The 27,989-nt window shown below is 41.8% G+C and overlaps 1 protein-coding gene across 3 annotated transcripts in view; it reads right to left on the bottom strand.

The window, feature by feature from the left end:
• The window catches only part of nbeaa (neurobeachin a), a 91,744-nt gene extending 65,329 nt beyond the window's left edge, over positions 1 to 26,415 (bottom strand). For all 3 annotated transcript variants that reach the window (XM_062432475.1, XM_062432474.1, XM_062432473.1), the window contains exon 1: positions 26,089 to 26,415. In XM_062432475.1, the coding sequence (XP_062288459.1) occupies positions 26,089 to 26,415 (327 nt within the window). The remainder of the gene's footprint in view (positions 1 to 26,088) is intronic.
• Between the last annotated feature and the right edge of the window lie 1,574 nt (positions 26,416 to 27,989).

The following is a 27,989-nucleotide window of genomic DNA, read 5'->3' on the forward strand; positions in this document are numbered from 1 at the left end:
GATGCTGGATATACCAAGCAACAAAAGCTTAAACAGCGACAATGAAGATACTCTTTGTAGAAACTCGCACGCAGATTCACAGCAACTTCAACACAGTAACACAGACATCCCCGGGGCATACCTACATGTGTACAGCACAGGCGTAATCTTTCCCTGCTTACACTTCCCACCAGTGTACAGAACATCACAGTAAGATGAGAGGGGTGATGCAAACAACGGTAACAAATTGGGTCTCGTGACCAATACAGAGAAAAATGGGGGTAGGGCACAGTCGGAGAAAAAGAGGCAAGTAGTAATATAGTAAAAATTATATGTCCCCTCCACCAGAAGCAACAACTGGAGACTAAAATCTGAGAGAAACCTGCTAAGAGTAACCTGGACCAAGAACACCGGAGAACATGGAGAGGGATGGATAATCAGACAGAAAGATATGTAAATATGAAAGGGAGGATGAAGAGGTGAGGGAGGGAATATTTCTCAACATGAAAAGAATCACATCAAATATATGTTTTCCATTTCATGTGGCTTCCATAAAAATGATAGATGCTTGAGCATTTCCGTGCCCATTATTTGCTCGAGTGCAGCTTTTAATTGATGTATATGCTGCCTTGATGGCAATAAGGGCTGATCGCAAACAGCCTGAGCACACTTGAGCACTCAAGAACCATCACGGTCACCGCCACATACAAGGACAAAAGATAAATAATTTGTTTTAAAAGGGAACATGCTTCTTTTGCATAACTTTCATTCTTTCCCTTCACTTCACCCTGCATGTCTGCAATGTCAGCTCCCACCCCTCGTCTCTGCATCAAAACCATATCGGGAAAACCTCTAACAATTAGGGGCAAGTAATCACATCAGCGAGCACGCACAAGAGGCCTTTAATACCCTGACATGTATCCTGGTGGACACACACACACACACATAGTCAGGGACCCGCATTATGCCACACGCCGCAGGGAAACAAGGGGCTTGGCAGTGCAACCCATTCTCTCCTCTGAGGCAATGTGAGCATTGACCTCACTGTCTTCTTGGCAACTTGCTAAAGACGTTTGTTTTGGCAGCATCATGACAGTGATTGCTCCCCAACGTCCTGCACATGTCTGTGTTCCATTCACAAAAAAAACTAAAAAAAACCTGCAAGGAAACCAGCGGGTGACTCAAACAGCATGTCGTCAAGCAGTTGCTAAAGAAGTGACAACCTCTTCTCCACAATTGACATCCACAGGGTTTTATGAACATTTGACAGGTAAACACTTGAGGCAGTGTTGTGTTTGTGCTGGTGTGTATGAATGTGTGTCTGCAAGTTACTGTTTATGCCTACTATATATAGAATATGCAGTTGTGCTCACACTGTAAAAAAAAAAAAAATAATAGAACAAAACACATTGAAGGTCTGCATGAATTTGAAATCAAATATTTCCTATGTGTTATGACTAGAAAGAAAATGTCTTATTTCAGAGCACTGAGTGTGTTATGTTTAACCTTCAAACACTTTCAGTAACAGTCTGAAATGTAAAAATATCTCCCACTGGACTTATAACTGATGACTAATCTTCATCTTGTTGAGTATTTATGGGCTTGAGAGAAGTCTGTCTGCCAGAAAACACGCTTTCTCGCCTTTTTCACTCTCTGTTGACTGTTTAACAAACCTCAAGAAAAAAATTTCAAATGTGATATGTCTTTATTTCATGTATCAGCTCTTTGATATTTTACATTTCCTTCCTGTTTCTCCATTTCTAATTCTTTCCTGACCATTGAGGCCCTGAAGGAATCTGGCATTCAGCTTGGCATCGTTATAGCTGTGTCGGGGATGTGGGAGTTTGAGGAGGTTGGGGAAGGGTGGGGAGTTGGAGGGGTGGAGGGTTGCTGCCAGGACCATTTTACACCACAAAGAGCTTATATGAGCAGGCACCTCGACCAGCCAAAACCAGCTCTCATAAGAGGATGGTAAAACAAACACTGCCTCTGTCCGTCTGTACTTTTCTCAGCAGCCGCACTGCTCAGAAACGGTCCTGAGTTGCTCTGAGGGGCGTTTTTTCATTGTAGACGTTTCTGACAGCAGGAAAACCACATGAGTAAATGATAAAAATAACAATGGCTAAATTACATTGAGCCTTTTGCGCATGCAGGCTCACTGTCACACCATCATTACTTTCTGGGACACTTGAATAGAACAGAGTCATCATTAGTTATTATAATTAGTAACACCTGCTCTTTACCTACTATGACAAAGACAAAATGTCTCCTGTGAAAAATACCTATTGTACATCTTGTGATCCCAATAAGTTTTCATATTTAAAATAACAAAATAGCTAATTTATCATTGTCTTCAAAAATGACCCATAAAACGGTTATAAAATGGTTTCATAATGTGCCACCTCAAATATAGTTAAAGTTTGATAAGGTTTAGGCAACTTAAACTAATTGGGGAAACTGTTGGCTAGTGACGAGTCTTCTCCCTGAGAGGTTTTTGCAGCTCTATAGAGCAACGATGTCACGCTCCTTCTGCTTTTGCTTCAGGATGCGACTTGTCAGGAAAACTTAAACACTGGTCATTTAAAGAGCTTGAACAACCACTGCTTTCATTTCCTAGTGTTATCCTGTAGGGCTGAAAAAGTAGAGCAATTCACTGGGACTGTTAGAGATGAGTTCCCTCGGGTGGGCCATTGCTAAAAATATAGCCATGAAGACTTATTTTTGTAAATATTTATTTTTCCTGATTGAGACTAGCTAAAAGAGGCTGCTTACCAGGTGACTTGTCAAAGTATATAAACATTTTAAACCTTAAAAAGCTCAGACGGCTTTTAAAAGTTCTCCGTTGGGATTTTGTGTAATCTAGTGTGACAATCCTGACCCATATGGGAGTCTAAAAAACCTAGAACTAGAACACACCCAAACCCCGAAACAGCCATCACCCATGTTATTATTTACCCCTGTGCTTCTTCCATTTGTGACGCAATACAATCTTTTACATGAAAAATGCCTTATCTCCTGGAAGACAGACAATTTTAGCATATGCATTGTGTTTTATCATTGGTTAACGAGAAAGGAAAAAATGCCATCAGTGGTCTCTATTTCATTTTAATTTTATCCATTAAACACCACTTTTGGAGGTGTATTCAAAAAGCCAGTACATTAATTAAAATTATTATTATTATTATTATTTAATTGAAAACTATCTCATCCACACTCACCACAGCTTATTACGAAGTGCTGCAATGGCACATCAAACGAGCCATTACGCTGGCTGATTACTATGACTGACTGTTGAATATTGGATGACAATCAAGGCCGAGGCTGGCAAAAGAGGCACCTGCTGCTCATTACGGCCGTTAGAGATGACAGGTCAGAGAGGCGAGTGGTCGGTCAATAGCCACCTCCTCTGCCTCTGTGCATTCAATTGAGCCTTTCGAGCTGGCATCATCAATATGCAACTTCAAAGCCCCTGGGAGTGCGCTGGAGAGGTGTGAGGCTGTGTATGTGTTTGTTTTCTGTGTGTGTGTGCATGTGTGTGTGTGGGGCTCATTACTCATTTGTGTCCCCTGAGTGAGCCGCAGCCATTCAGTCCCTTTGTGCGCCGAGTGAGAGAGGAGACGAGAGGCCCATCTAGACATGAGATCACAGATTATACACTTAACGCTTTGCCGAGAGGGCTCAACAGAGCGCAGGAGAGCAAAATTGTAGGAGAGCGTGGAAAAAATATGGGGAGCGGGAGAGGGGACCTGAAAGAGAGAAAAACAAACAAGAGAATGAACGGTATGAACTGCAAAAGGGCAGGAGGAAGCAGGTCAGACAGAGGAGGAAACGGCGATGGGAAAGTGTGTGTGTGTGTGTGTGTGTGTGTGTGTGTGTGTGTGTGTGTGTGTGTGTGTGTGTGTGTGTGTGTGTGTGTGTGTGTGTGTGTGTGTGTGTGTGTGCGTGTGCGTGTGCTTTTGAGGGAGCGAACAGGATTGATGGAGCGAAATAGAAAATGAGGGCTGAATACTATCGTGCTTTCTTATCAGGGCGGCGGAGCAGTTTTATTGCCCACAGCCTTACAATGTGCAGTGGAGGGTTTAGTGCTCCGATGATGTCCATAGCAAATCTCTATAAAGATATGGATTACACTGGAGCTACACTGGCCACTAAACACTCAATAATCCACACTCTGCATGACCTCATTTTTGCTAAACAGCATCGATAAGAGCAGCAGTTAACTTTATCACCCGCTCAGATTCACATTCAATAAAACGTCTCTTATTCTTTGCTTTCCAAAACTCTAGGGCGAAGATCTATGTGAGCTTTAAAAATGAGGGCAGCGAGAATATTTAGAACCAAAGAATACAAATATGTTTGGATTTTGGTCAGACAAAACAACCAATCTCAAGACATCACACTGGACGTTTTTCTCTTTTAAAACTAGACATTTAATTGAATAATCCAGAAAATAATCAGTGAATTAATGGATAATAAAAAAAGTTAATTGGAGCCCTGGGTTAGTAGCCAGAGTTGCAATGGAAAAGGCAGTGTATGTTTCTCTGTCCCATTCTCTGTGATCGTGATCAACAATGACATGTTGACTGACTGCAGCTTCCAGACACAGAGGAAGGAGGAGGGGGGGCCCCCTGGACTGCATTTCCCATGGGCCTTTGTACCAGTGTCCGCACAGATGGTAGATGGGATGACAAACAGCCCCCACTCATGAAATACTATTCAGAGCGACAACTGCATCACAATCACACAGTCATCACACACACACACACACGAGTGAGTGAAATACAGGCCATGAGTTTATGGAATATCTAAGAGCAGTTATGCATGAAGTGCAGAGCTTAGACTTTCCAAAAGTCAAGTACACTGCAGAAATCACAGCAGAGCAGCTTTTGCAAGTATGCAGCAGAGAGAGAGGTTTCAACACACACATCAGACACAACAAAAATATACCAGTGATTACATAAATCCACACTGGGGGATATAAGGGTGGTTTAGGCCAGCACAAACCAGGCGGGTTTGTGTGTGTGTGTGTGTGTGTGTGTGTGTGTGTGTGTGTGTGTGTGTGTGTGTGTGTGTGTGTGTGTGTGTGTGTGTGTGTGTGTGTGTGTGTGGTAGCAGTCAGGGCCAATAACAGGTTAAAAAAAGTATCAGAACTTTATAAGTAATGTTTGATGTAGGCTGCAAATGTTCGCCACCATAAAAAATGCAAAAGGGCAGAAAGTAGCATTTCCCGCTTATGTAGCATTATGCGAGTACACATTCTGCATGCTAAGTTAGTTACAGTACAGATGGATGATGCATCAGTTAGATTAAATTATAAATACTACTTCTGGACAATGTTCAAATGTTTATGAGTGACTAGTGTCATTTCAATTTTTCCCTTTCAAACAATGACTTAGTTCATCGCTATTGTCGCTATAGTTAACATGTAACCCTAACCCTAACCCAACACATGTGCAGTCTGGGTTTCTGGACAGTCTTCGAGTCTTGAGTCCGTCAAACACATTATAAAGCAACAAAGATGAATACAGATGATACAAGTCTCAGAAAGGGCAGTAAAATCTCTTCACTGCTATAAAATGATTTGATTCAGGAAAAATCTGAAATGAGCAAACCACTAATGTTTCACACCATTTTCATTTAAAGTAAGAAAATCTGTCATAACTATGTCTGTTATTTTACATGTAAAGTATGTCTGGAGCTGGATTTGGAAATGCTGATGGTGATCCTTTGATTCATCCTCTAGTGCCACCAACATGTTGGCCTTTTTTTGTTCAAAGTTAAATGTCTTGACAGGTACAGGAGAGATTCACTTGAAATTATATACAGACATTCATGTTCCAAACAGGATGAATTCATTGGAGATTTTCCAACTTTTTTTCCAGCACTATAATCAAGTCATAGTTTCTAGTGCTTTGGTTAAATACCTGCAAAATTAATGATACTCCTAATGACAAATGTTATGTATCAACCTTGCCCTGGGTTGTATTACATGTGCCTATGAAATGTAGAAAAAAGCTAATGGCTCATGGAGAACTGACAGAACTTCATCCAGCTACTCTCTGTGATTGGACTAAGACTGATGGGCAGTATAGTTCCTCCTTTCATCTTGCACAACACTAGTGTGTACACTAAGATTTTATTAACCACCACCGGAAGACCAAAACCACCCAGAGAGGTTCAAACAGCCAACAGACACTAGAACAAGCCACACAACATGCGCATTGCATTTTTTATACACACATTGCATATTCCCAGCAGGAGAGTGCAGATGGCTGATTATTACAAACTGATACAAGCTGATACGTCAGCCACATACAGCAGCTCTATGCAGCAATTCCTTTATTGACATCAACTCTGTTGTCATCCCTCTCATTCCTTTGTCACGTATAAGTCATCGAATCATAGTGCCAATACAGAGAAAATGAGAGAAAATAAGCTGGGATAAAGGTCTGGGTTAGCGCTTATCTGCTGTACTCTTGGAACAGGATTGGCATTTTTTTCCCCATACAATTTATTTATTTGTTTGTTATTATGCCCCTTAATAAGTATAGGACAAATTTTGGTTTGCAACCATGGCACAAAAGAACTCAAAGCAATGGATGTCATGAATATTTTGCATTAAGACATGCAATAAAAGATCAAAGGAAAAGAAAATACAGCAATTGTACAAATAAATGACATACTTGCAGTTGGCAACAAGAAATGTCTTTCTAGCTCTTGGGAAACCTTTACGAAATAAGTAGGAATTGAAATAAAGATGGTAGGGTATCAGTGAATAATTCTTGAGAATAGAGCCAGATGATGTGCTAAGAATATATATTTTGTGTATGAGTCATAATGCCATGACTGAATAGAAATTGGCTATTCAACTCATGCACCATTTTAGAGCTTAATTTGGCATATGGGAAGAGTCATGTATGTATAAACACTGATGCCTATGCGCATAAAAGGCTTGTTTCCAATCAGCTGGTGTGATCCTGTCAAGGGCACTGCCCAGGCAAGGTGACAAATTCCAATCAAGAAACTGCTACCTCCAATTTAGCAAATTAGTGTATGCGCTACACTTTCATTAGATTCAAAACACTGACATTTGTGTCGTCAGTGCCAAGAGCTGTACCCTGGGCACATTTTCCACAAAATAACTGTGAATGTGCGTCTGTACATACTTCAAAGAAAAGCAAAGCTACTGAGTGTTCCCATGTATTGGCTTGTCAGTTTCTATTAACTGCCAGAAACCAAAGAGGGAGAACGGGATAAAAGAGGAGTAAGAGAAGGCGAGATAAGACAGTAATACCTGCTGAGATCTGTCTTTATGAAAGCCTCTAGAAAGTCTTCAGTTCACCGCAGACCAGTTCAGTGTTCCTTTTCCTGCCTCCAACATCTGACTCAAACCGTGTCAAGTGCAAGCTTAAAGCATACTCTCCACATACAGATGAGTGCACACCAACACTTGCACAAACTCAGCCAAAACACACGCATGCCCAGCATTCAAAGGGCAACAGCCTTTTAAACAATTCATTGCAAAAAGTCTTGTAAGTCTTAGTCATTCGCACATACACTGAGTTCGTCACTAATACACTTATGCATGCTCCCAACAACAACAGCAGCGACTGACATGAATGACAGAAAAAGGTGCTGATAGAGGAAGAGCAAGAGAACTAGAGGGATATGGGTAATTATCCCAAAATAATTGAATAACAGTGAGAAGCCATTTCATTACCATATGAGCAGCTTGTAAAAAATGTCTTTAATGACTGTTTACTGAAGTGAAAGGCTAAGGAGCAAAAGAAGAGAGAAGAAGAAGAAGAAGAGGACAGAGAAACAGCAATGAGGGAGAGATCAAGAGAGGAAAGGCAAACCCTGAGAAAGTGAGGTCAGACGGCAAAAACTGGGCAGAAAGGAAATGCGCAGTAACAGTAATGGTGTGAATGTTTGCTTGGGAAAGCAGAGCGAGTCGTGCAGAGAAATGACAGATAAACAGAGCAGACATGCAAATACAGCAGACTCTTTTCAGCACAACGGACAGCTCCTGCTCTCTCTGCTGACAGATACACTGACAACAGAGAAGCTTAAGTAGAAATCCTTCACCAGGGCTCAACATTTCATTGACAAATAGCTGAAACTTCAACTGTACTAATTGCTGTATTACTACCATCCTTTTTTTTTCTTCCAAGGACTGAAAGTCTGTGACAGCAAAATATGACGCTGACAAGAAAACCAAAGCTGTAAGAGCTCTACTGTTTGCAGGCGCTGCAGCAAAACACAACCATACTGTTCATGGCTGAGAAAAAAATCCAGGTCAGGAACGAACACACGAACACACACACACACACACACACACACACACACTACAGGGATTGAGGATTGCAGCCAAGTGATCACAACTCTGACTTCATCCAACGGCCGTTTAAAATGTCTGCCACCTGATTGGCCAAAGAGGCTTAGTAACGGATCTAGCAATAAGCCATGTCACATGTTATTAGGCAACAAACACAAAACATTTTTTCCTTTTTGTCTTACAGAACACTACAGATGATTAGCACGTAGTCAAGACACAAGTTATTACACACATTGTTTATAGTTTCACACAACCTTCACAAATGCCAAACAACAGCATCAGAAACATCTACATAAAATACATATTTCATGGCGATTTTTACCAGTCCAACAATGGACAGAAAATGCTCCAGTTGAGAGTGGGACACACTCATCAGTTAACAACAAACGCAAAAAATAATGCTATTTAGGATGCCAAATAAACAAATATAACTGTGCACAGCTGGCTCATTATAAGCTTATAATTAGCTTAATTTGAGGGACAGGCTGTGAGCCAATTATATTAACAATTATTAGATTATGGTGATGATCATGTTGTGGAATTTCTGCCAATAAAAGCCATTTAGTGCCATTTTTCAACCATGACTACAAGGGAGTTAGAGAGTTAAATTTATATCACAAGAATATTACCAGCAAAAAAAATGATTTAACATTTAAATTTAGTGACAGAAAGTGTGTGTGTGTGTGTGTTGTGTGTGTGTGTGTGTGTGTGTGTGTGTGTGTGTGTGTGTGTGTGTGTGTGTGTGCTTCAAACTACCGATGTTGGAGAATTGCTTAGTATCATGCCTTCCGGCTAAAATAATAATCCACTGCACTTTCTCATGAATAAATTTACATCCCTCTTGATAAAACACAATACCAATTCCAACTATAGCCTTTTCAACAGAGTGTTTGCAGTTCATCTCATGTCATGCAGTGTTGGTTAGATCATTCCCAGAAAAAAGCGACAACCGGATGGAATCAGCGGGACAGAGAGGTTAGATTTATCAGTGGTAGGGACCGTAGCTGATAGGACAACACAACATTCAAAACAAGGAAAACATTTCACGATTCTGACAACAGTGTTAGCTTTATCATTTCTGGAAAATATAATGTAATACAACATTCCAGCAGCCAAGGATGTCACCAAAATAACAAACTTTGTTGATCTCTGTCAAACCGATAGCCACACAAATCACTGCCTGAGCACAAATCCACCCTCCTCAGAGACTCAACCCCACAGATTTAGAGAAAATCTAAAATCTGTGGTAGCAAGGGAACACATACACTTGAAATGCCCTGGACTTACCAGACCAGAAACTGTTATGAGGTATGTGTTAAGACCTCGAGACTTATGGTTTAATTGAGAAGAACCAAAAGCAACTTCTCTCACCAGGCAACAAAGAGGCTTAGAGGAGAGGAGAGAGAACAGGCACAGAGAGAGAATAAGAAAACCCAGCGAAGAGAAAAAGTAAGAAGCAGGGAGGAAAAAAAGCATCAAGGAGACATGGTGATTGAGAGGGCACCATTGAAAGGACAGCACGAAACAAATGAGACAGGCTACTGAATCCTACCAGACACCCGGCAAGCAGAAACACGGCATAAGTTAAATCTTGAGGGGGGTGTGTGTGTGTGTGTGTGTGTGTGTGTGTGTGTGTGTGTGTGTGTGTGTGTGTGTGTGTGTGTGTGTGTGTGTGTGTGTGTGTGTGTGTGTGTGTGTGTGTGTAGGAGTGGTGGTGTCAAGGTGTTGTCTTACAGGGCTTTTTTTTCTTCCACTCAGGAAAAAATGATTCTCCCTTTTCATTTTTTTCCCTCTCAAGACAGGCAGTAACGAGGGCATCCTTGTGGGTTATATCATGGGAGCCTCAGAAGGAAGGACTCAAGGCTGGGATTCAGTACTTTAATAAGGCCTTCGCGCCTTGTCTCCTAACTCGACTCAGATGTGCTCATTTCAAAGAAGCTGACAGGAAGTAAAGACCTACAGGGCATCCTGCATGTTGCTTACACCTCACTGGCCTTATCATCGATGAAAATACAGACAGGAGACGATAACTGAGAGTTGCATGTCACTATGAACTATTCTTCTTGTGCAAAGATAAAATATTGTACAGTATTAAATGTCTTAAATGTGATTTGGTGTGTGTGTGTGTGTGTGTGTGTGTGTGTGTGTGTGTGTGTGTGTGTGTGTGTGTGTGTGTGTGTGTGTGTGTGTGTGTGTGTGTGTGTGTGTGTGTGTGTGTGTGTGTGTCTGCTGGTGAGATGGAGCAGGTGTAGACTAGCTGATGCTAAGTTCAAAGGTCAGCAGAGAAGCCCTGCAGACCTGACTCAGGCCAGGCTGGTGGCAATTCAGGATCACTAAACTGTTTGTTTGGGGTGTGTGTGTGTGTGTGTGTGTGTGTGTGTGTGTGTGTGTGTGTGTGTGTGTGTGTGTGTGTGTGTGTGTGTGTGTGTGTGTGTGTGCGCTGCAGCAGATAGGATATGTGCATGCATGTGTGAAAGTACACACACACACACACACACACACACGTCCATGTGCATGTTCACCATCCACTGAAACAATGGAGAGTACTGTTCCACTGAGCCAGAGCCGATGGAGGATAAGGGAGGCTGCAAGCAGCTCCAATGACTCTCAGTAATCCATCATCATAAGACAGGGTTGGGAATGACACACAAACACACACACGCATGCACACATGTGCACTGCCCACACATACAAAGTAGGGTTGGAAGGGTTAGTGGAGCATGATGTACTGTATGTTGTTTAGCAAAAAGACCACACACGGTGCACAAACATACTGTACACACAAGATAATGGCAAGTCAAGATAGACAGCCAGAGAGTGTAATCGCACATACACAGAGATCCATGATGCCTCAGCCATACATTGCCCTCAATACTGTAGCATTTTAAACACTGTTCTGAAGAGTGCACGCAAACCTTCAGCTACTTCTCTGTCAAGATGTTCCTGTGTCGGTGGCTTGTCACTATAGTAGCTTTACTTCAGACTTGTCCTCCACACTGGACAGTGGTGAAGACGTGCTGTTTGTAGTCCATGTTTTTTGAAGTGCAGCAGACACAGCAATAGCAGTGTAGGAGCTGTCAGAGGCTTGTGCTTTGGGATTAAAACATTGAGATGGAACCATTTGAAGCTTGCATTTGTGGTGATCAACAAAGAATCATGTTGTTTGCATATTTTGACCAATGCCGAGTTTTTACATAAACCAGCCCCCTCAGTTTTTTACACTGGGTAGTTTGCCTTATTTGCATGGCCTAAGGGGATCTAATACATTAATACTTTATCACACAGCTCCCATTACAGTGGAATAATTTACAAACAGTGCCATCATCCTGGAGGATATTTTCATGGATACTAATGGATAACTAATGGATATAAGTAAGCTAAGAAAGACTTTAAAACTTTAAGACTTAAACAGATGCAATTGTAAGGAAGTATTAACATTTGAAAGATGAAAATGAGTTACCTTTCAAGTCCTTCACATTTGCAATTTCTAATATTCAGAAGGTAGCTTACTGATTACTAGTATTGAATATTAAGCTAACAGTGCTAGCGAAGTCAACACAGATAATTGCCTGAATGCAGCTGCTATTCAGCTGGGGTTCTGTATGGTAGACCAAATCCTGTGCCAGTATAATTTCATTGAAATAATATAAATAAATTTCCAACAACAATTGTCCAACTTTAATATACATTACTGTACTAACTTTCACACACAACATGTAGAATGTTACCATATCGCTACCTGGAAAGGGAAATCGGGCTCCCCAGATGAGGATGTCAAATGTCAAATTCAATCACAAAAAACAATTTCCTATCAAAAGGTCATATCAACACAAAATCCATTCTCAAATATCACAGCCCATTGCCAGCAAGCACTCACGTCCTTGAGAGGTAACACGCTCATCATCAAGAGGGCCAAGAAGAAAAGAAAATAAACATTTGATTTCAGAAAGATTGGAAGATTAAGATAAAAGGAATCTGAAGTGCTATTGCAAAATCTAAAATAATATCAGAGGGAAGAAATAACTCGAAGGATGGGGGCGGAGAGTGAGTGGGACAATTCTGAAAACCAAATACAGACACGTCATAAAACATCAATTATTAAGTTTGGAGGCGAAAAAAAAGATCCCTCTGCAAATCCAGTCCTGTACTGAAGCAGCACAAAATTATTTTAAATCATCAATGTAAAGTAAAAAATGAAAGAAAGAATTCTTTCATTGTGTGATTGAGCCTGTACTAAAATGTCCACATGTGACACTTGAGGTAACATGAACAAACAGAGACAGAGCGAGACTTGATTATAGGAGTGCTCCTCTCTGCATTCATATTCTATATTCCAACCTAATGGTTTTCCTGGAACCACAGCCTGAGCATAGCGGCGGCAGGGTGGGGGCAGGGGAAGGGAGTGTGATGGAGTGGGCGAGTGGATGAGGCGGAGTGAAGGCAGGAGGGTAATACAATGACTCACCACAGCTAGGTTTTGGCTGCAAAACCTCATCCTCCACCTCCATCTACCAGTGTTTGTGAGTGTGAAAGTGTTCGCAGGAAGGGGTGAGTTGACATGGTTAGACATTGTGTACTGTTACAGTGGATATCCGAACATCCTCCTGTCATAACACAGATCAGGCCGATGGAATTCAGGCCGATGGAGGCCTTAAGCTATTTTTTGATGGGAAAGCCATTTCAGTTCTACAAAACATGGGACCCTATCCTTCCCTGTTTGGGAGATGACAAGACCCGGACTCTGAAAAAGTGGACATTGTGGATTTGCATGGGAAGGATTCGTTGGAGTAGATTGCAATGGACTGATTTTGTGTTAGTTACTTTTTACTTTGCAATACTTAAAGACCTTTGTGACCCTTTCTTATGTGACCCCCAATTTGTCTGTTCTCTTGTTAATGAATTAATAAAATACATCAAAAATAAACCCAACGTCGATGTCAGACCACTGGTCTGTGTATTGGTCAGTTCCAACATTTTGGTCCAGACTACAATGTCGCAATAAGAGCTGGATGACTTTCCATCTAAAGCCACCAGTAGGTCAAAGTTTTCACATATCTGATGAAATAACACTATGGTTCTGTATTAGCACAGAACCATTCCTGATTCCCACACAATGAATTGCAATGACTTGATCCCCTTATTTTTTCTCTGGCGCAACCATGAGGTTGACATTTAGGACTGCTATGGAGCTTATTAAAAAATGTTAGCAAGCTAACACACTTAATTAAGATGATGAACATGGTAAACATTACACCTACTAAAAGTATGGATGTTAACATCATCACTATGAGCATGTTAGCATGCTGATATTTAGCTTAAACACTGCTGTGTCAAAGTATAGCCACTCACTTTTTTTTGGTCCTCATTTAAATATAGTTGGCTACTTAGTAGGCAACACTGTGACCTTCGCTCTTAATCACTTTCATCAGGTCAGCTAGCTAGTAGGGCTGGGCGATATGGACAAAATCAAATATCACAATATTTTAGACCAAATACCTCGATATCGATATTGCAACAATATTATAGAGATGGCTGTTGATGCTTTAACAACATATTTACACTATGAAATGTTTGATAAATAATCATCAGTAATGTGGATGTAATGACAAAGTGGGTAAAAGGTACATAAAAGAACAGCTAGAACAATCTGTTAAGTTCAGAAAATAATATATATTACTGTAATGCAGCTTTAAAACCAGGAAAAGACAACTCTGATGACATATTGCGATATTACGATATCAAAAATGTAAGACGATATCTAGTCTCATATCACGGTATCGATATAATTTCAATATATTGCCCAGCCCTACTAGCTAGTTCATCCTTGTTTTTCCTGCAGTCAGAGCATCAATATTTTAGGAACCACACAACATGTCTGAGAAAAGTAAAAGTGATGATGACTCATAAGTATCAACAAAAGTAAGGCTATATCCCAAGAGTTACCTGCATTCTGGTTTTATTGAAGGACAGGAAAGGTCTCGGAAAGTCATTTGTGGCGAGCAGCTAGCAAATGGCAGCATGAAGCCAAGCCAAATTAAACGACACCCGAAAGGAAAACACCAGGGGACTGCTGGTCAAAGTCAGGAGTTTTTTGAAAGGAATAAGCAGGTGGCACCATCAAAAAGATCCAGACTATCAGAAAAGCATTTGAAAGGGCAGACAGTGATTTACACAGAGCCACAGTACACTATCAACTGCCAAGGCTCAGTTGAACAATATTAGAGAGCAGCTGATCAAACCCACCCGCCTGCAACTTGTTAAGAGGCTGTGTGGCCCACAGGTGGTGGATAGAGTGAAAACCACCCTGCTCTCTGACCACACTGTCAAAGACAGAATTGATAAAATTGCTGCAGAGGGTCAAAACCAGCTGCTGAGAGGCTTAGGAATGTTCTCTTTGCCTTTCAGGGGGTGAGTGGGTGGAGGCACAACAGTGATTGGACATTAACTCGTGAGGAGGGCTTTTCACACACCCCCACACACACACCCCCACCCCCCCACACACACTAACACACACACACAGTTGCCTGTAAAGCATCAATGCAAAATTAATTGCAAAACCAAAAACCTGCGGTCCATAAGGGCGTATTGTTCCGTGCAGAGTGGACCGAACGGTTCAATATTTTACCGAGTACCGTTGCATCCCTAATCATTTACATGCAATATATTCACCGTGATGACTTGAATCAATACATTCTCATGTCTAGCACTGTAGCCACAACAACAACAGACTGACTGCTGCGTTTTGGATCAAAACAGAATACCTAAAAGACATATTCACTCTCTAAGCACATGCAGGGCCCTGAATTGAATGTCGCACAGAGCAAAGACGCTTTAAATACTTTTGTGCACAAACTGAAATACAGAGTAGGGAAATGTCAAAAAGGGAGCTCTAACAATTTTCCCTGTGCCTGCACCTTTACACACTAAGTTTACCAGACCCATGAATTAGCTATGGGATGAAATTAAGTCATGTTTCGCCAATGTTGACAAGTACTTTTCAAAGGTATCGTGGACCCTACATTTACAGCCTCAAGGACGATGAATACCTTAGCTGTGAAGACAAGCTGGCTGACCTTCAAGCCCATTCAGTGTCAAAGAAATATTTCCATGAGAATGGATATACAAGGTTGGGAATCACTGGTTATGGAATAGTTTGCTTTATTTACTACAATTTGGGGCATTCACCCAACCCCCACCCCTCCAAAAAAGTGTGAATTTCTTATGTATTCATTGTATTTTTTGTAATTTAAAGCATAATAAAACTGACCTGCCCCATCAAAATATTTCAAAGCTGCTCTTTGAAAAGCTATTTTTGATATTTTAACTGTACAAAAACTTTTCTTCTTTACATGATGCAATCATGTGCTTTACTGATTTCAGGATCTTGCCACTGGCATTGCCCCTGCATGCTGTCACTCTCGGTTTTAGTGAATCTGGAACGTTTCACTAACATTTTTCTTTACTTACTGAGACATAAATGTGAGGTGACTTGACGCACATGTCAATCAGCAGTCACTTTGGATTTTCATAACACGTGGTTACAGGATGAAACCCATTTTACTTTGAGGTAGACTATGTAGGATTTATCATGAACCCAAACAATGGCATAAAATGCTTTGAGTTTTCAACACTCCTGAATGAAGCCAGCCCTCACACAGAATGTTATTGTCGAATAAGTCCTCAGTACACCACACTAGATTAGGATACTGTTCTTATTTCCCTCGCTGACATGAACAAGAACACACAGACCCAACTTTATTGTGTGTACTAAAACGAGATCTGCTGCAGTGCAAGCCAAGCAGCATCATATGTAAACAAAAGGAACACAATGAAAGGAGCATATTGTGTCATTGGCTCATTTCTTCTCTTTGGAGTGTAAAAAAACATTGGAAACATTACTGCCCTTCTGTAATCAAGCTGCTTCATCTCCTGAAAAATTGTTTAAGCCTCCCCTTCATCCACAGCTCTCCATGATTACTGAAGTGTCTTTTTTATGACAAGAACATGCAGTCCTGATACATTGATCATACAGATGCAGAAATTGAGTGTGAATCTGCTAACCTGTCTAATGTGGTGTTAAATGACTTGTTACAACTACTGACACAAACTTGTACTCATGCTGCAGGGATGGATGAATCAAACAGGGACATTCTAGATGTCCAACTATAAAATAACATTAAGGGTAGTTGTTGAATACTGAACACACACACACACACACACACACTACAAAGTTTGCTATAATCAACGTTTGGCCACTGCAGTATGCAGCATGATGAATAGCTACACAGTTAGCTATACTGCACAGTAAAGCAGATGCGTGTGGTGTGTGTGTGTGTGTGTGTGTGTGTGTGTGTGTGTGTGTGTGTGTGTGTGTGTGTGTGTGTGTGTGTGTGTGTGTGTGTGTGTGTGTGTGTGTGTGTGTGTGTGTGTGTGTGTGTGTGTGTGTGTGAGAGAGAGTGTACGTGAGGAGCCAAGGGAGTGAGGCGAAGTAGGGCAGCATGAATATAAAATCACCCCTGCCAGGCAATGATGTGAGCTACAAGAAGGAAAGGAGCAGTGTGTGTGTGTGTGTGTGTGTGTGTGTGTGTGTGTGTGTGTGTGTGTGTGTGTGTAAAATGTACAGATGAAGGTGTAAGACACTAAATCAAGGGTTTGTAGGAACATTCATTTTTCATTTATCAACTCTCAGTGATGTTGGGGGCATGGACACACACACATACACCAGCTCAGCACACAAACACCAGGTGATTCAAACAAAGCAGCCTGTTATAATGTGAAGATTAGTGCATTGAAGGGGTGCCAGACACTCACAGCAACAATGCAGTGTGTCAACAGTGTTTTTGATCCAAATGTGCTGTATGAAGATTCCATAGAAACAACACCCACAACCCCCCCTCCCAACACCAACACACACACACACACATCTTGGAAAAGCATTAAAAAAAACACACACACACAAAAGAGACACAATAGCATGAACCAGCCAGACACAATAGTTTGGAAACAGGGAGCGCAGGGGAAGACACCATTTATGTACAGAAGCTTACTGTAGCTTTACTGTAGCATTTACATCTACAAATGAATTAAAAATACACATGATAATAAATAAAACTGCAAATTGGTTGAGTAGAAATAATGCTACAGTTTAAAAAACACAAAGAGACAATTACTTAACCAGGTTCGATTTTTGATAAAATTTTGCATTTCTCACTGTTAGAAAAACAAAACATTTTTCACACAGATATCAATTCGGCGGCTCTAATCACATATATATATATGTAAATTACAGATTCATAAGATTGGTAGACACTCACTATGAAGTTTGTAGACAATTGTTCTAAATATTAAATTTATTCTGGGGAATAACGTAACAATCATGAACTTTTTTTAATTTTTATTAAATGAAATAATTATTTGTAGAACTACATTTAACTACACTGTAGGTGGATAAAATATTTAATATTTATCATTCTTTTGTAGTTACACCATTTGACATTTTCAGAGGCATTCAGTCTTACTTTTGGTTTTAAAGAAATGTGGCAAATGCGATTTTAAATTACATAAATCCAACAAAAATACAAAATGTACATTCTAACAAACCTGATGCTGCTTTTAAGACAATTTTTTTTAAGATATTTTCGAAATGCTCATCATGTAAACCCTTATTTGTCACGGACAATCATACTGCTGTTGTTCAGTATTGATTCAGTTCAGTAGTACGTTCGGTTTGTTTCTACTTCAAGCTGTTATGTTTAGTTCAGTACATGACAAGGTACCAGTTAAAGGTTTGGACACACCTTCCCATTGTCGAAACGATTTGGTCAGTGATGATGATGACTCAGTATGATCACTTTAGTTTAAAGATTCAGTGTTACAATTTGTGATGAGCCTTTTGTGATAGGTTCTTTTTTTTTTAATTGAAAGACAAATCCAAGAATTTGTCAGTTTATACTTCATCTAGCCTTCTCATGTGAAAATATCCAGGAAAACAATAACGCAATCAATATACAGCCATTTTTAAGAATTCAGTCAAAGAATAACCAGGTTTTATAATGACATCTATAAGAATTAAATTGAAAGCCCAAAAGAATATAGCAAACACATTTTAAGTTCAGTAGTATATGCCTTGTATGTGAAATTCATGTTTAATTCATTCATCTGGCAGATCAATTGGAATTTATTTGAAATAGATTTGTGACTGGCACGTCAGTGCAAGCTGAACTGTTACAACATTATTAACAGACCCTGTAATACTCTTTGCATGTCAAAAATACAGTTCAACGATGTATTTCTCTTGGCATCCACAGAAATGAGAAATAAAATACTTGAACTCAAGAAATGAAATGAAATGAAATAGAAAAAGGTACAGACTCATCTCCACCTCCTCTACTCTGCTACTCCTTACCTCAATGGACCAACAATTATTTTGTCATCTACCTTCTCTGCAACTACATCCATACTTACAGAAGCATAGCGAGCTGAGAAGAAAGCACAGACGTGTGGTTAACAGCCAATAGTCTCCCTCCAGGCTTGAAATGTGGCAAAGATGAGTGGAAGGAGAAAGTGAGTGGAGAAAGAAACAGGAGAGTAACAGCAGTGCAGACAGCTTCATTACCTCTACACAATAGGGATCATCCACATTCATCCACCAGCCTCTTCACACAACCAGGGAGTCAGGGAGCGAGGGACGAGATTATACAGAGGGGTTAGGGAGATGGATGTGCTTAGAGGAGATAAAGAATGGTGAATTGGAGGGAGCGACGGAGAAGTAACAAAAGGTGTCTTTAAGAAAAGATGGGACTTTTTTCCTGTCTTCTCCCCATTCCCAGAAGCTTCCCTAACCCAAAAAATCTGACATGGCTTATCCTCTGAAAAATCCCAGCATCTGGAAATAGCAGCTAACTGAAGATGAGGTGGAATTTAGAAAAGTGGAGCAGAATTGAGGCGCTCTATTCAGTAAGTTGAACGGTTTAGCTTGGATGCTTAACATCGCACACACTCACACATACAAATCAAACTGGTAAGCATTTAATGCAAATCGTGTTTTAATTCAAGCCACAAAGACTGAAACAGAAACTATAATGAAACCAGGAATTACACCTTAAAAAGACTGATCTGGCTCTGAAGCAGATCATTATAGAGAGGTTTGCTTGTAAGAGGATTTGGGAGTGATGGGGTATTTCGTTTAAGGGACGACTTGACATTTAGATTTTAATTGGTTATTTCTTTCCCCGGATATTTGCCAAATGGTGGAAAAAGGTTTCTAGATTTGTCCAGCATGCCTCAGAGCGTGGAAGCTGCAGTCCTCACTTTCAACCAGGAGCGCTAACCATAACAAGCCAGTAGAGGCTAATCCCACAGTGTGACAAGTGACTGATGGAGAAAAATGGCCAATTAAAACTCAAAATGTCAAAGAATCTCGACCAGGCTTTTGTGCTTTATTACAAAAAAAGTGTTCAAACTCTCCCGTGTATTCAGGTCCATAGGAGTGCTTCTTAACTCCTCGGTCGGCAAGAGCAGAGAAGAGGAAGGAATGGTGATACACACAGTGTGATGAGGCTCCACAGGGAGGCCGGAACTCATCAGACCCCCACAGACCACCATACAGCTGGACCTATGTTACACTCAAGAAGAAAAGAGTACCTGAAGGACAATCACACACTTTTCAATTTCCCCTCTGAAACTCTCTGAATCCCTCTCATCATTTCTCTCATCTCTCTATCACTCTTTCTATAGCAAAGATGAGCATCTTCCCCACGTCATCTTTTTCTATCTCTCGGGCTCGTACTGGGGTCAGGACAACTCAGCTGTGAGATAGATAGCAAAGTCCTCATGACCTTGCAGTGGAAACCACACCCTCTGTCCTCCACCTCTTCTAGAGCATCTGTGTGTATGTGTGTGTGTGTGTGTGTGTGTGTGTGTGTGTGTGTGTGTGTGTGTGTGTGTGTGTGTGTGTGTGTGTGTGTGTGTGTGTGTGTGTGTGTGTGTGTGTGTGTGTGTGTTTACGCAGTTGATGTGGCAGGTCAGCCATGTAATAACATTTTCAAGCTGTTTTTTGTTCCTTGGGTCAGTACCAGGACTGTTGTCATGGTTAGCTAACATTGCTAACTGGCTGTAGCCCCCAGGCACAAACTGACTAAGCTTCTCTGCAGCATTACAGCAACTAATCTTTCCCCAAAATATCCCCCAACATCATCTCGCAGAGGCCGCGAAAACACTTGGTTAAGATGAACAAAATGTGCATCCTCTTTCATAAACATTTTTCTTTTCGTTGCTGCAGCAAAAGCCTGAGGCTAATGCTAGTCCCTCCTCCATGAAGACAGGATACACCAGCAGATCAGTACAAGTGAAATACAAGTAATACTACAGTTTCCCAATATTATTTAGCCTGTTTTACCCGTGGATATAATACAGGGGCTGCCAATATGCTTTTCATGTACACACAGTTAAAAGGAGTTACATGTAGCATTTTAACATAACACGACACTTTTTGTGGAAGTGGTCCACAATCAACAAAGCTAATGAGGCACAGAGCCTGTCATCTTGACCATGGCTTAATTATTTTATGGCAATACAACAACACCGTCATCACAATTCATTTGACATTAGATAAAACAAGAGCTCTTTAAAAGGGGACTTAACATGCTTTTTGTGATTCTGTCATTTCTATACTGCTATAATGTCAGGCCAGCAGCCAGGGTCGGCTCTGAAAGCACTGTTTCCAATGTTACCTTTACTTCCTCCATGTGATCATGTCAGATTGTTTTCGCATGCCCACAAACAGCTTTCCTTTCCATGGTCTTTCTTGCTAAGGTCATTCCATGGGTTGTTCACATTGCATGTTTCAGATTCGATTGGGATCAAATATGTACAGATATATTTGAGAAGTCTTCATTTTGAGTAAAGAACAGGAAAAAGAAGCAACATCTATTGTTGTTTTTGTAGCTTCCAGAGCTGGCAGAAGTCTAATGATGGGCAGCTTCCAGAGGCTAACCAATCAAAATGGAGTGGGCCCAACAGGAGGGGGGCCTTAAAGAGACAGGAGCTAAAACAACCTGTTTCAGACAGAGGCTAAACTGAGGGGCTACATAAAGGGCCAGTATAAGATAAATAATGACCTTTTTTGTAAATCATGCAAAGATATTCCAAAGAGACCCAGAATAAAAGACCTTGTAAGGTGCATATGTCCTCTTTAACAATGCTGCATATAGCACCTTCCACTGTGTACTAGAGCTACAGTACAAATATTGTGGTGCATAAAAGGTATTCTATATAGACAAATCTTTACACACTGTACATTTGTCCAGAACCTTGAAAAACTAAAATGAAAATGTTATAAAACTGGTCATTTCAAATGTCAGCTCCTGGGTTTATGCACAGGTATATCATTGGTTTTCAACACACCCAACATACCCACGGCCACACATAATTCATTGGACCATTTAAGTCTATTAGTGGGAAGTTTGTTATGAGAGTCATCTGCATGGCTGTGTGAGCACATGATGACGCATTGTCATTCCCCTGCATGGCCATGCAAGGGGATTATAGCGCTGCAGGGAAATAGTTAGTCTGAGCACCAAGTCTGCAGCCACAGGGCAAAATTGGAACATAGCTAAATTAAATTCAAACCATCCCAGGGTAAAAAATATCATTTCACACAATATGTTTTAAAATTGGGTGGCCATTTCCTTTAGAAATCTTAGAGGTATTCATTAGCATCCCGGTGTCACTGCAGTGTTGAACACATGACAAAATACAGACACACTCTATTTCTAAATACTGTACTCGTTCTTTTTTTCCTCCTTTTCATGCTTTCAATGATACTCTTAACAAAAGATCAACATCAAGGGGTTGCACATAATTGATCCCCTGCATGTGTATGTTTGCATTTGCGTCTGATTGGCAATATATGAACATCTGAGTGAGTGGATGTCTATTTTTTGGGTGTGTGTATCAGACTGAATGCGTTGTGCTGACTCTGACATCTGTTGGACTGGTATCAGGTGACCTTGGTGATTATGGAGTGTGTGGACAGGAATAATGAGATGTTTGCTAACAGAGACTCTGTGAGACCCCTAAGGGGGCTCAGGTGGGGATTGACACTGCCAGAGGATATTGCATCTAACCAAGAAGGAAAGTAAAGAGAGAGTGAAAAGCAAAGAACGGGCATGGAGATGGAGAGTGTGCCAGAGTGTGTCACCAATCATTTTCTATCCTAGAAAAACGTGTGGTTTTGATCCCAAATAAAAAACGCATTACAACTAGATAAAGCTGTCTATAAATAAGCACAGCTGGTGCTGTACTTAAGCAGAGGGTCTGACAGTACTGCCTTCAGATGCATTTGAAACATAGCTCTCAACTCTTCAAATAAAGAATAGAAATGATAGTACAGTTCAGTCAGATAGAGCAGATGTCAGACATTCCTCCTAACCTGGCTCACGTTACTCCAACATCACCACATGTCAGAGCAAATAGGCTGGGATAGAAAGTGGCTGACCATTAACTAGAAAAATGAAAGGTTTCAACCCATAGAACCACCAGAGCAGTAAGGGAAATGAAAGCACTGCCGTCTGAAAGGATGACACAACCAGTAAGTGGAGCCATCACCACACTGCAAACCACCACAATATCAAGCTGTCCTCAGTGTCATATAATAATATAGACATTTTACAGCCTTTTTGGCTTGTGATCACAAAGCAATGTCTACAGTGTCTACTCTGTCTCATTTGAGCTTTGGGCAATTATAATGGGCATTTTTATCAATTTTCTGACATCTGACGAAACAATTAATTGAGAAAATAATCAGCTGATTTATCGATTAAGAAAACAATCCTTAGTTGCATCCCTAAATGTGCTCTCCAACATCTTCAAAACACCAAATGAGAGAATATCTTTTGTAAGAGTGCTGTCCATCCCTCCACAGAGCTCAGAGAGACGAAAGAGTACTGAAGCTGTTCTGGGGGCTTATGATGGCCAAACACCCAGACACCAGATACTAGTTTTTACTTTAATCTATCACCCGTCTGTATCCAACACGAGCTTATCCACTGATGACATCACTCATTTCTAGCTGCCTCCTCTTCAGTTATTCAGCGCTAGTGTTGTTGCCAATAAATACAGAATTTCTCACGATAACAGCACAGAATAGGAGAAAGAGGGACAGACAAAGAAAGAGAGAGTAAAGGGAGAAACGCTGTGGCAGAGTACTGTAACAGAAGTCCGGAAGTGGAAAGCAGCACCAGGTGGTCGAGCGTCTGGAAGCAGGCAGTCAAAGAGCAGTGTTGCCTTGACAACTGTGATGCTGTGTTAATGTTAATAGCTGAGCACCTCATTGCCAGCAACACCCCCTCCCCCAACACACACAAATTGTATATGTTTCTGTATGTGTGCACTGTATGTTCTGTATCTGCATGTTCCCTTTCATTTAAAAGCAGTATTATCACATGATTAGAGGCAATAACATGCCCAATATGTTGATGGATACACTGCCTGCATTTCAGATAAACACTGTATTGGCTTCAGCGCAGCCAGCATTCTGGCCCAGGTTGATTTTTATTGTCTACTCTTTCTTTCTAGAGACTCAACAGTTCATCTCTACCCAAACAGCCAGCATCACACCGACAGACCAGGAAGCACATCTGACCAAGCCGTCTGTTCACCAGAGCTGCAGTGGGGGTCTGATCAATACAGCCATGGTGGACAGAGAATGTGGCTGCTGTGGTCTCCCACAATTGACTAGAATAATGGATCAGCTCTTGGGTCACAGTGGACTCATTGTACCAGTAGCATGACCACTGAGGTTTCCTGCCTCCACACCTCTTTGTTTCAACTCCTTTAATTAAGGAGCTGGGCAACCGAATTCCCTAACAGGCTTAGCTATTGGCAGCTTTGCAACCAGAACTGATTGTTCAATTCAGGATTTAGAAAGTAAAGCTTTATTTGGCCAACACATACTGCTTTAATTTATCAGGGTGACGGTCCTTTGTGTGTTAAAGCAACAGACCGACCTTCACAAAAAAATAAATAAATGGGTGGGCCTAAAAGCAGGTATTTATGTAAAACAGGTACATTTCAGTTATATGCTCTGATGAGCTTCCACTGATCTGATGTGGACCAATCCAGAAACCTGTCCTCTTCCGCTGCATCAGCTGGTGATTTCTGAGCACATAGCCACTGCAGCATCCTACCACCTCATCCTCCTCCTCCACTCTCTCTCTTCTCCTCCCCCACCCTCCCTCAACCCCCTATCCTCCTCCTCCTCTCCACCTGCTTTTAAATGCATGGCGCTGCCCAGCCAGGCCAGTCTATGCAGGCAGCATCACTCCTCTCAGCCCCTCCAGAGTGAAACGGGGAGGCCCGGGGAACAGGATGGATGGTTATCAGCCTGTGCATTGAGAAGGGGGAGGGGGGGTATGAGGAAAGGAGGCAAGGTCAGGATGAGCCAGCAAAGCCCCCTTTGCTCTACCGTGTAGTACCAATAATCGATTTGGAGATGAGAGTCGACCTGAATCCGGAGTGCTCACCAGTCTGACTGAGAGGAAAATGGTTTAGCCCAGCTGTTGGCTATCCTGCTCCAAGTATCCAGTTAGTAAATAGGCCACTGGCTACATGAAACCCTGAAATAGCCAACCTCCATTGCACTGAAGTCAGCTTATAAATTATGTCTACATTATTCTAATTCTTCCTCACAAGAAAATGAATAATGATCAGAGCCCCCTCTTTTCATGGCACATATGTAATATCATGCAGTAGACGCCATCGCCTGATGCATGGAGGAGGAAAACAGCCTGGCAGCATCCAACACGCGCGTCCTATATCCTCCTAACGCATTAGTCCTCCAGACCCACGTCTGCTGTACATTTTGCTTATCTGTTTCGTAACGGGAAACACCAGTCATGTAAAAAAAAACACCTCAGCTGGATTAAATCCTCTGTGTTGTGTAGGGTAGGCCCAGCATCGCATACACAAACCTCCGATGGAGGGGTAAAGATGGGATGAGGGTAAGTGAAGTAGATCTGATCTTCAAATAAAAATAATCGCTAGTTGAAGTACAGCAATATAACCCGCTTCACAGCTACCTATACATCACCCCTCTGCGCACAGGATGCAGGGCCCTGCCTTCAACAATAGGCCTATGCATAATTTTGAGCCATTCTCATACACATACATATGTCGATGGATAGCATAATGCTAGTCGGCCTTTGTCCCTGTTGGATTAATTTTAGTTTCCGTGCTCGACAGATACCTGCAGGATTTTAGGAAAACAAATCAAATCCGTTTGGGTCTCGGTGCTGTGCGCAACATTGTGACCATTCGCCGTTTGTTACAACCTGCCTATGCATCAATGCAGGGTACACAACGGGGTCAGGAGAATAGCCTGCATAGAGTACAGTCTGACTGGAAATGCCTTTTCGTCGTTACACCGCAAACGGGTCATTTAGTCAACAATGGCTGGTGATCATCAGACTACCCTCCATGCCTTGGTGGGGTCACATGCTTCATTCAGCTTCTCTGGGCTTTACAATAATACAGCTTTATTTTGTCCTCACCACACACACCTCCTTCTGTGTGTTCCTTTTTTTATCTGCAGAAAAGAAAAACGCTCCATCCATCCTCCGAACAAACAAATGACATCATCCCCTGAAAGCCACACAACCAGGGGAGTGAAGCATCGTAAATAAAACATAGCGGGTTAGGGCGCAGTGATTCTACTGTGTTCTATGGCTACCTTTCTGTGTTTTCTACCCCTGCTTGGTCCTGCTTCTACTCACCAGGTTCAGAACCGTCTCCACGATGTCCCTGTTGCTAACCTCCCCGACTTGGATCAGGCCCACCAACACGGCGAATTTCATCTGGATATTCCTGATCGGGACAGCGGGGTTGATCACCCCGGCCGGGAGGACCATAGAGCCGGCTGCAGACACCATCCTTTCCCCGGTGGCGCCGGAGCCAGCGCCCGGGGCGACCTGCTGCGACGGCGGCGGCGTCGGCTGCTGCTGCTGCACAGAGGAGCCCGGTGCAGGATGGGAGTCTCGTTCCGTGTCCGTGAGCGAAGAAGCAGAGCCCGGTGGTACTGAAACCGGCTTCTCGCTCGACATTTCCCCTTGGAAACAGGGAGGAGAGGAGCGGTCGCCGCCGTCTCTCACACCTGCTCTACAAGCTCGGGCGTCTGCTGCTGCTGCCACACAAAAACCATCCACTGCGCAGGAAAAACAAGGGAGAGATGTGTTTTAAAAAATCTTCTCAAATCACCCTATCCTCCTGGAAATGTGTAGGGATTCATAGGGCTGGAAAAAAGGATGGAGGCTTGACAGAATGGTAGCCTACGCTTCTCTCTCTCTCTCTCGTTCTCTCTCTCTCCCTCTCTCCCTCTCTCCGTCTCTCTCTCATTGGCAGGTTGCAGTCAGTGCGGTCGTCGAGGAGAGAACGCCATGTTGACGCCCCCTGTCTGCAGTAGCGTGCTCTAGCCACGCATGCGCACACGGTCGACTTTCTGGAAGGGTGCTGAAGCAGAATAACATGGAGCCATCCATGCATAGGTTCATACAGAGCAAATTTAATTTGTGTGTGTGTGTGTGTGTGTGTGTGTGTGTGTGTGTGTGTGTGTGTGTGTGTGTGTGTGTGTGTGTGTGTGTGTGTGTGTGTACACGTTATGTTTTTGTTTTTATTAGTTAAAACCCTTGAGGGGTGGAACTGTGGAAAACTGAAGAGAAACTGAACACAGAGATGGAACAAGATAGAGCAAAAAAGTAAATACCGGTGGGCATATTTTGGGTGCAGTGCAGGGGGAAATTCAGATGGAGTTCATGCAGTTTAGCGAGTCTGGCTTCCAGACAGATGCTGTTTATATATTCAGAAGCCATCCATCTGCCCCACTTACTATATCCCTGTCCCCCAGTTTAACTCTGGTAGGTTACTTTTGTTTCTTCATGGAGCACCACAGGACTGATCTCCTGACACTCATCTCTTCTTGTATGCTTTTCTCACTTCTCTTCCCCTCCCTCCATTCTCCTCACCTCTTTTCTCCTCTCTCAAAATAATTTTCACTTTTCACACACACCTTCATACATCATCACCTACAGTATGTTTCCTCTTCATTCACATTGTGCCTTCTATTCTACTAGGCACCCTTCTTTGTTGCGATAGGCCCTTATGTAGAATATTTTATATTAGCCCCAAATTATACAGTATGCCTTTGTGTGGCAGGAGGAAGGATGGCACTTATACAAATAACTCCCTTGTAATTGTTTGTTTCCCTCAGACTGAAAACCAGTGGCACACATAAACATATAGTTTGCATGCAAATGTTTTTGTATATTTAAATATCTATGTTTATATGGTGCCACAATGTGTAGGTGTTTTGTTTTATTTATTTATTTTTTGAATTTTATTGATGTCATGCACTCATTTGAGTCTTGTTTACTTTTGACCAGCAAGCATCTCTTCAACACACAAAGTCACTCAGACCATCGCTACTGGTTTAGTACCTGTATGCGTACATAAGCCTGTTTCACACTCCATGTGTTCTTCCAACAGGACACATCTGCTGGGTAGGATTTCCATTAGCATGGCGACTACAGAGGCTGATTCGTCACTCTGTCTGTGCATGTCTGTTTGTGTGTGTGTCTATCTGTCTGTCTGTCTGTCTGTCTGTCTGTCTGTCTGTCTGTCT

The sequence above is a fragment of the Scomber scombrus genome, chromosome 14 (assembly GCF_963691925.1).
Source record: "Scomber scombrus chromosome 14, fScoSco1.1, whole genome shotgun sequence".
Classification (NCBI taxonomy): domain Eukaryota; kingdom Metazoa; phylum Chordata; class Actinopteri; order Scombriformes; family Scombridae; genus Scomber; species Scomber scombrus.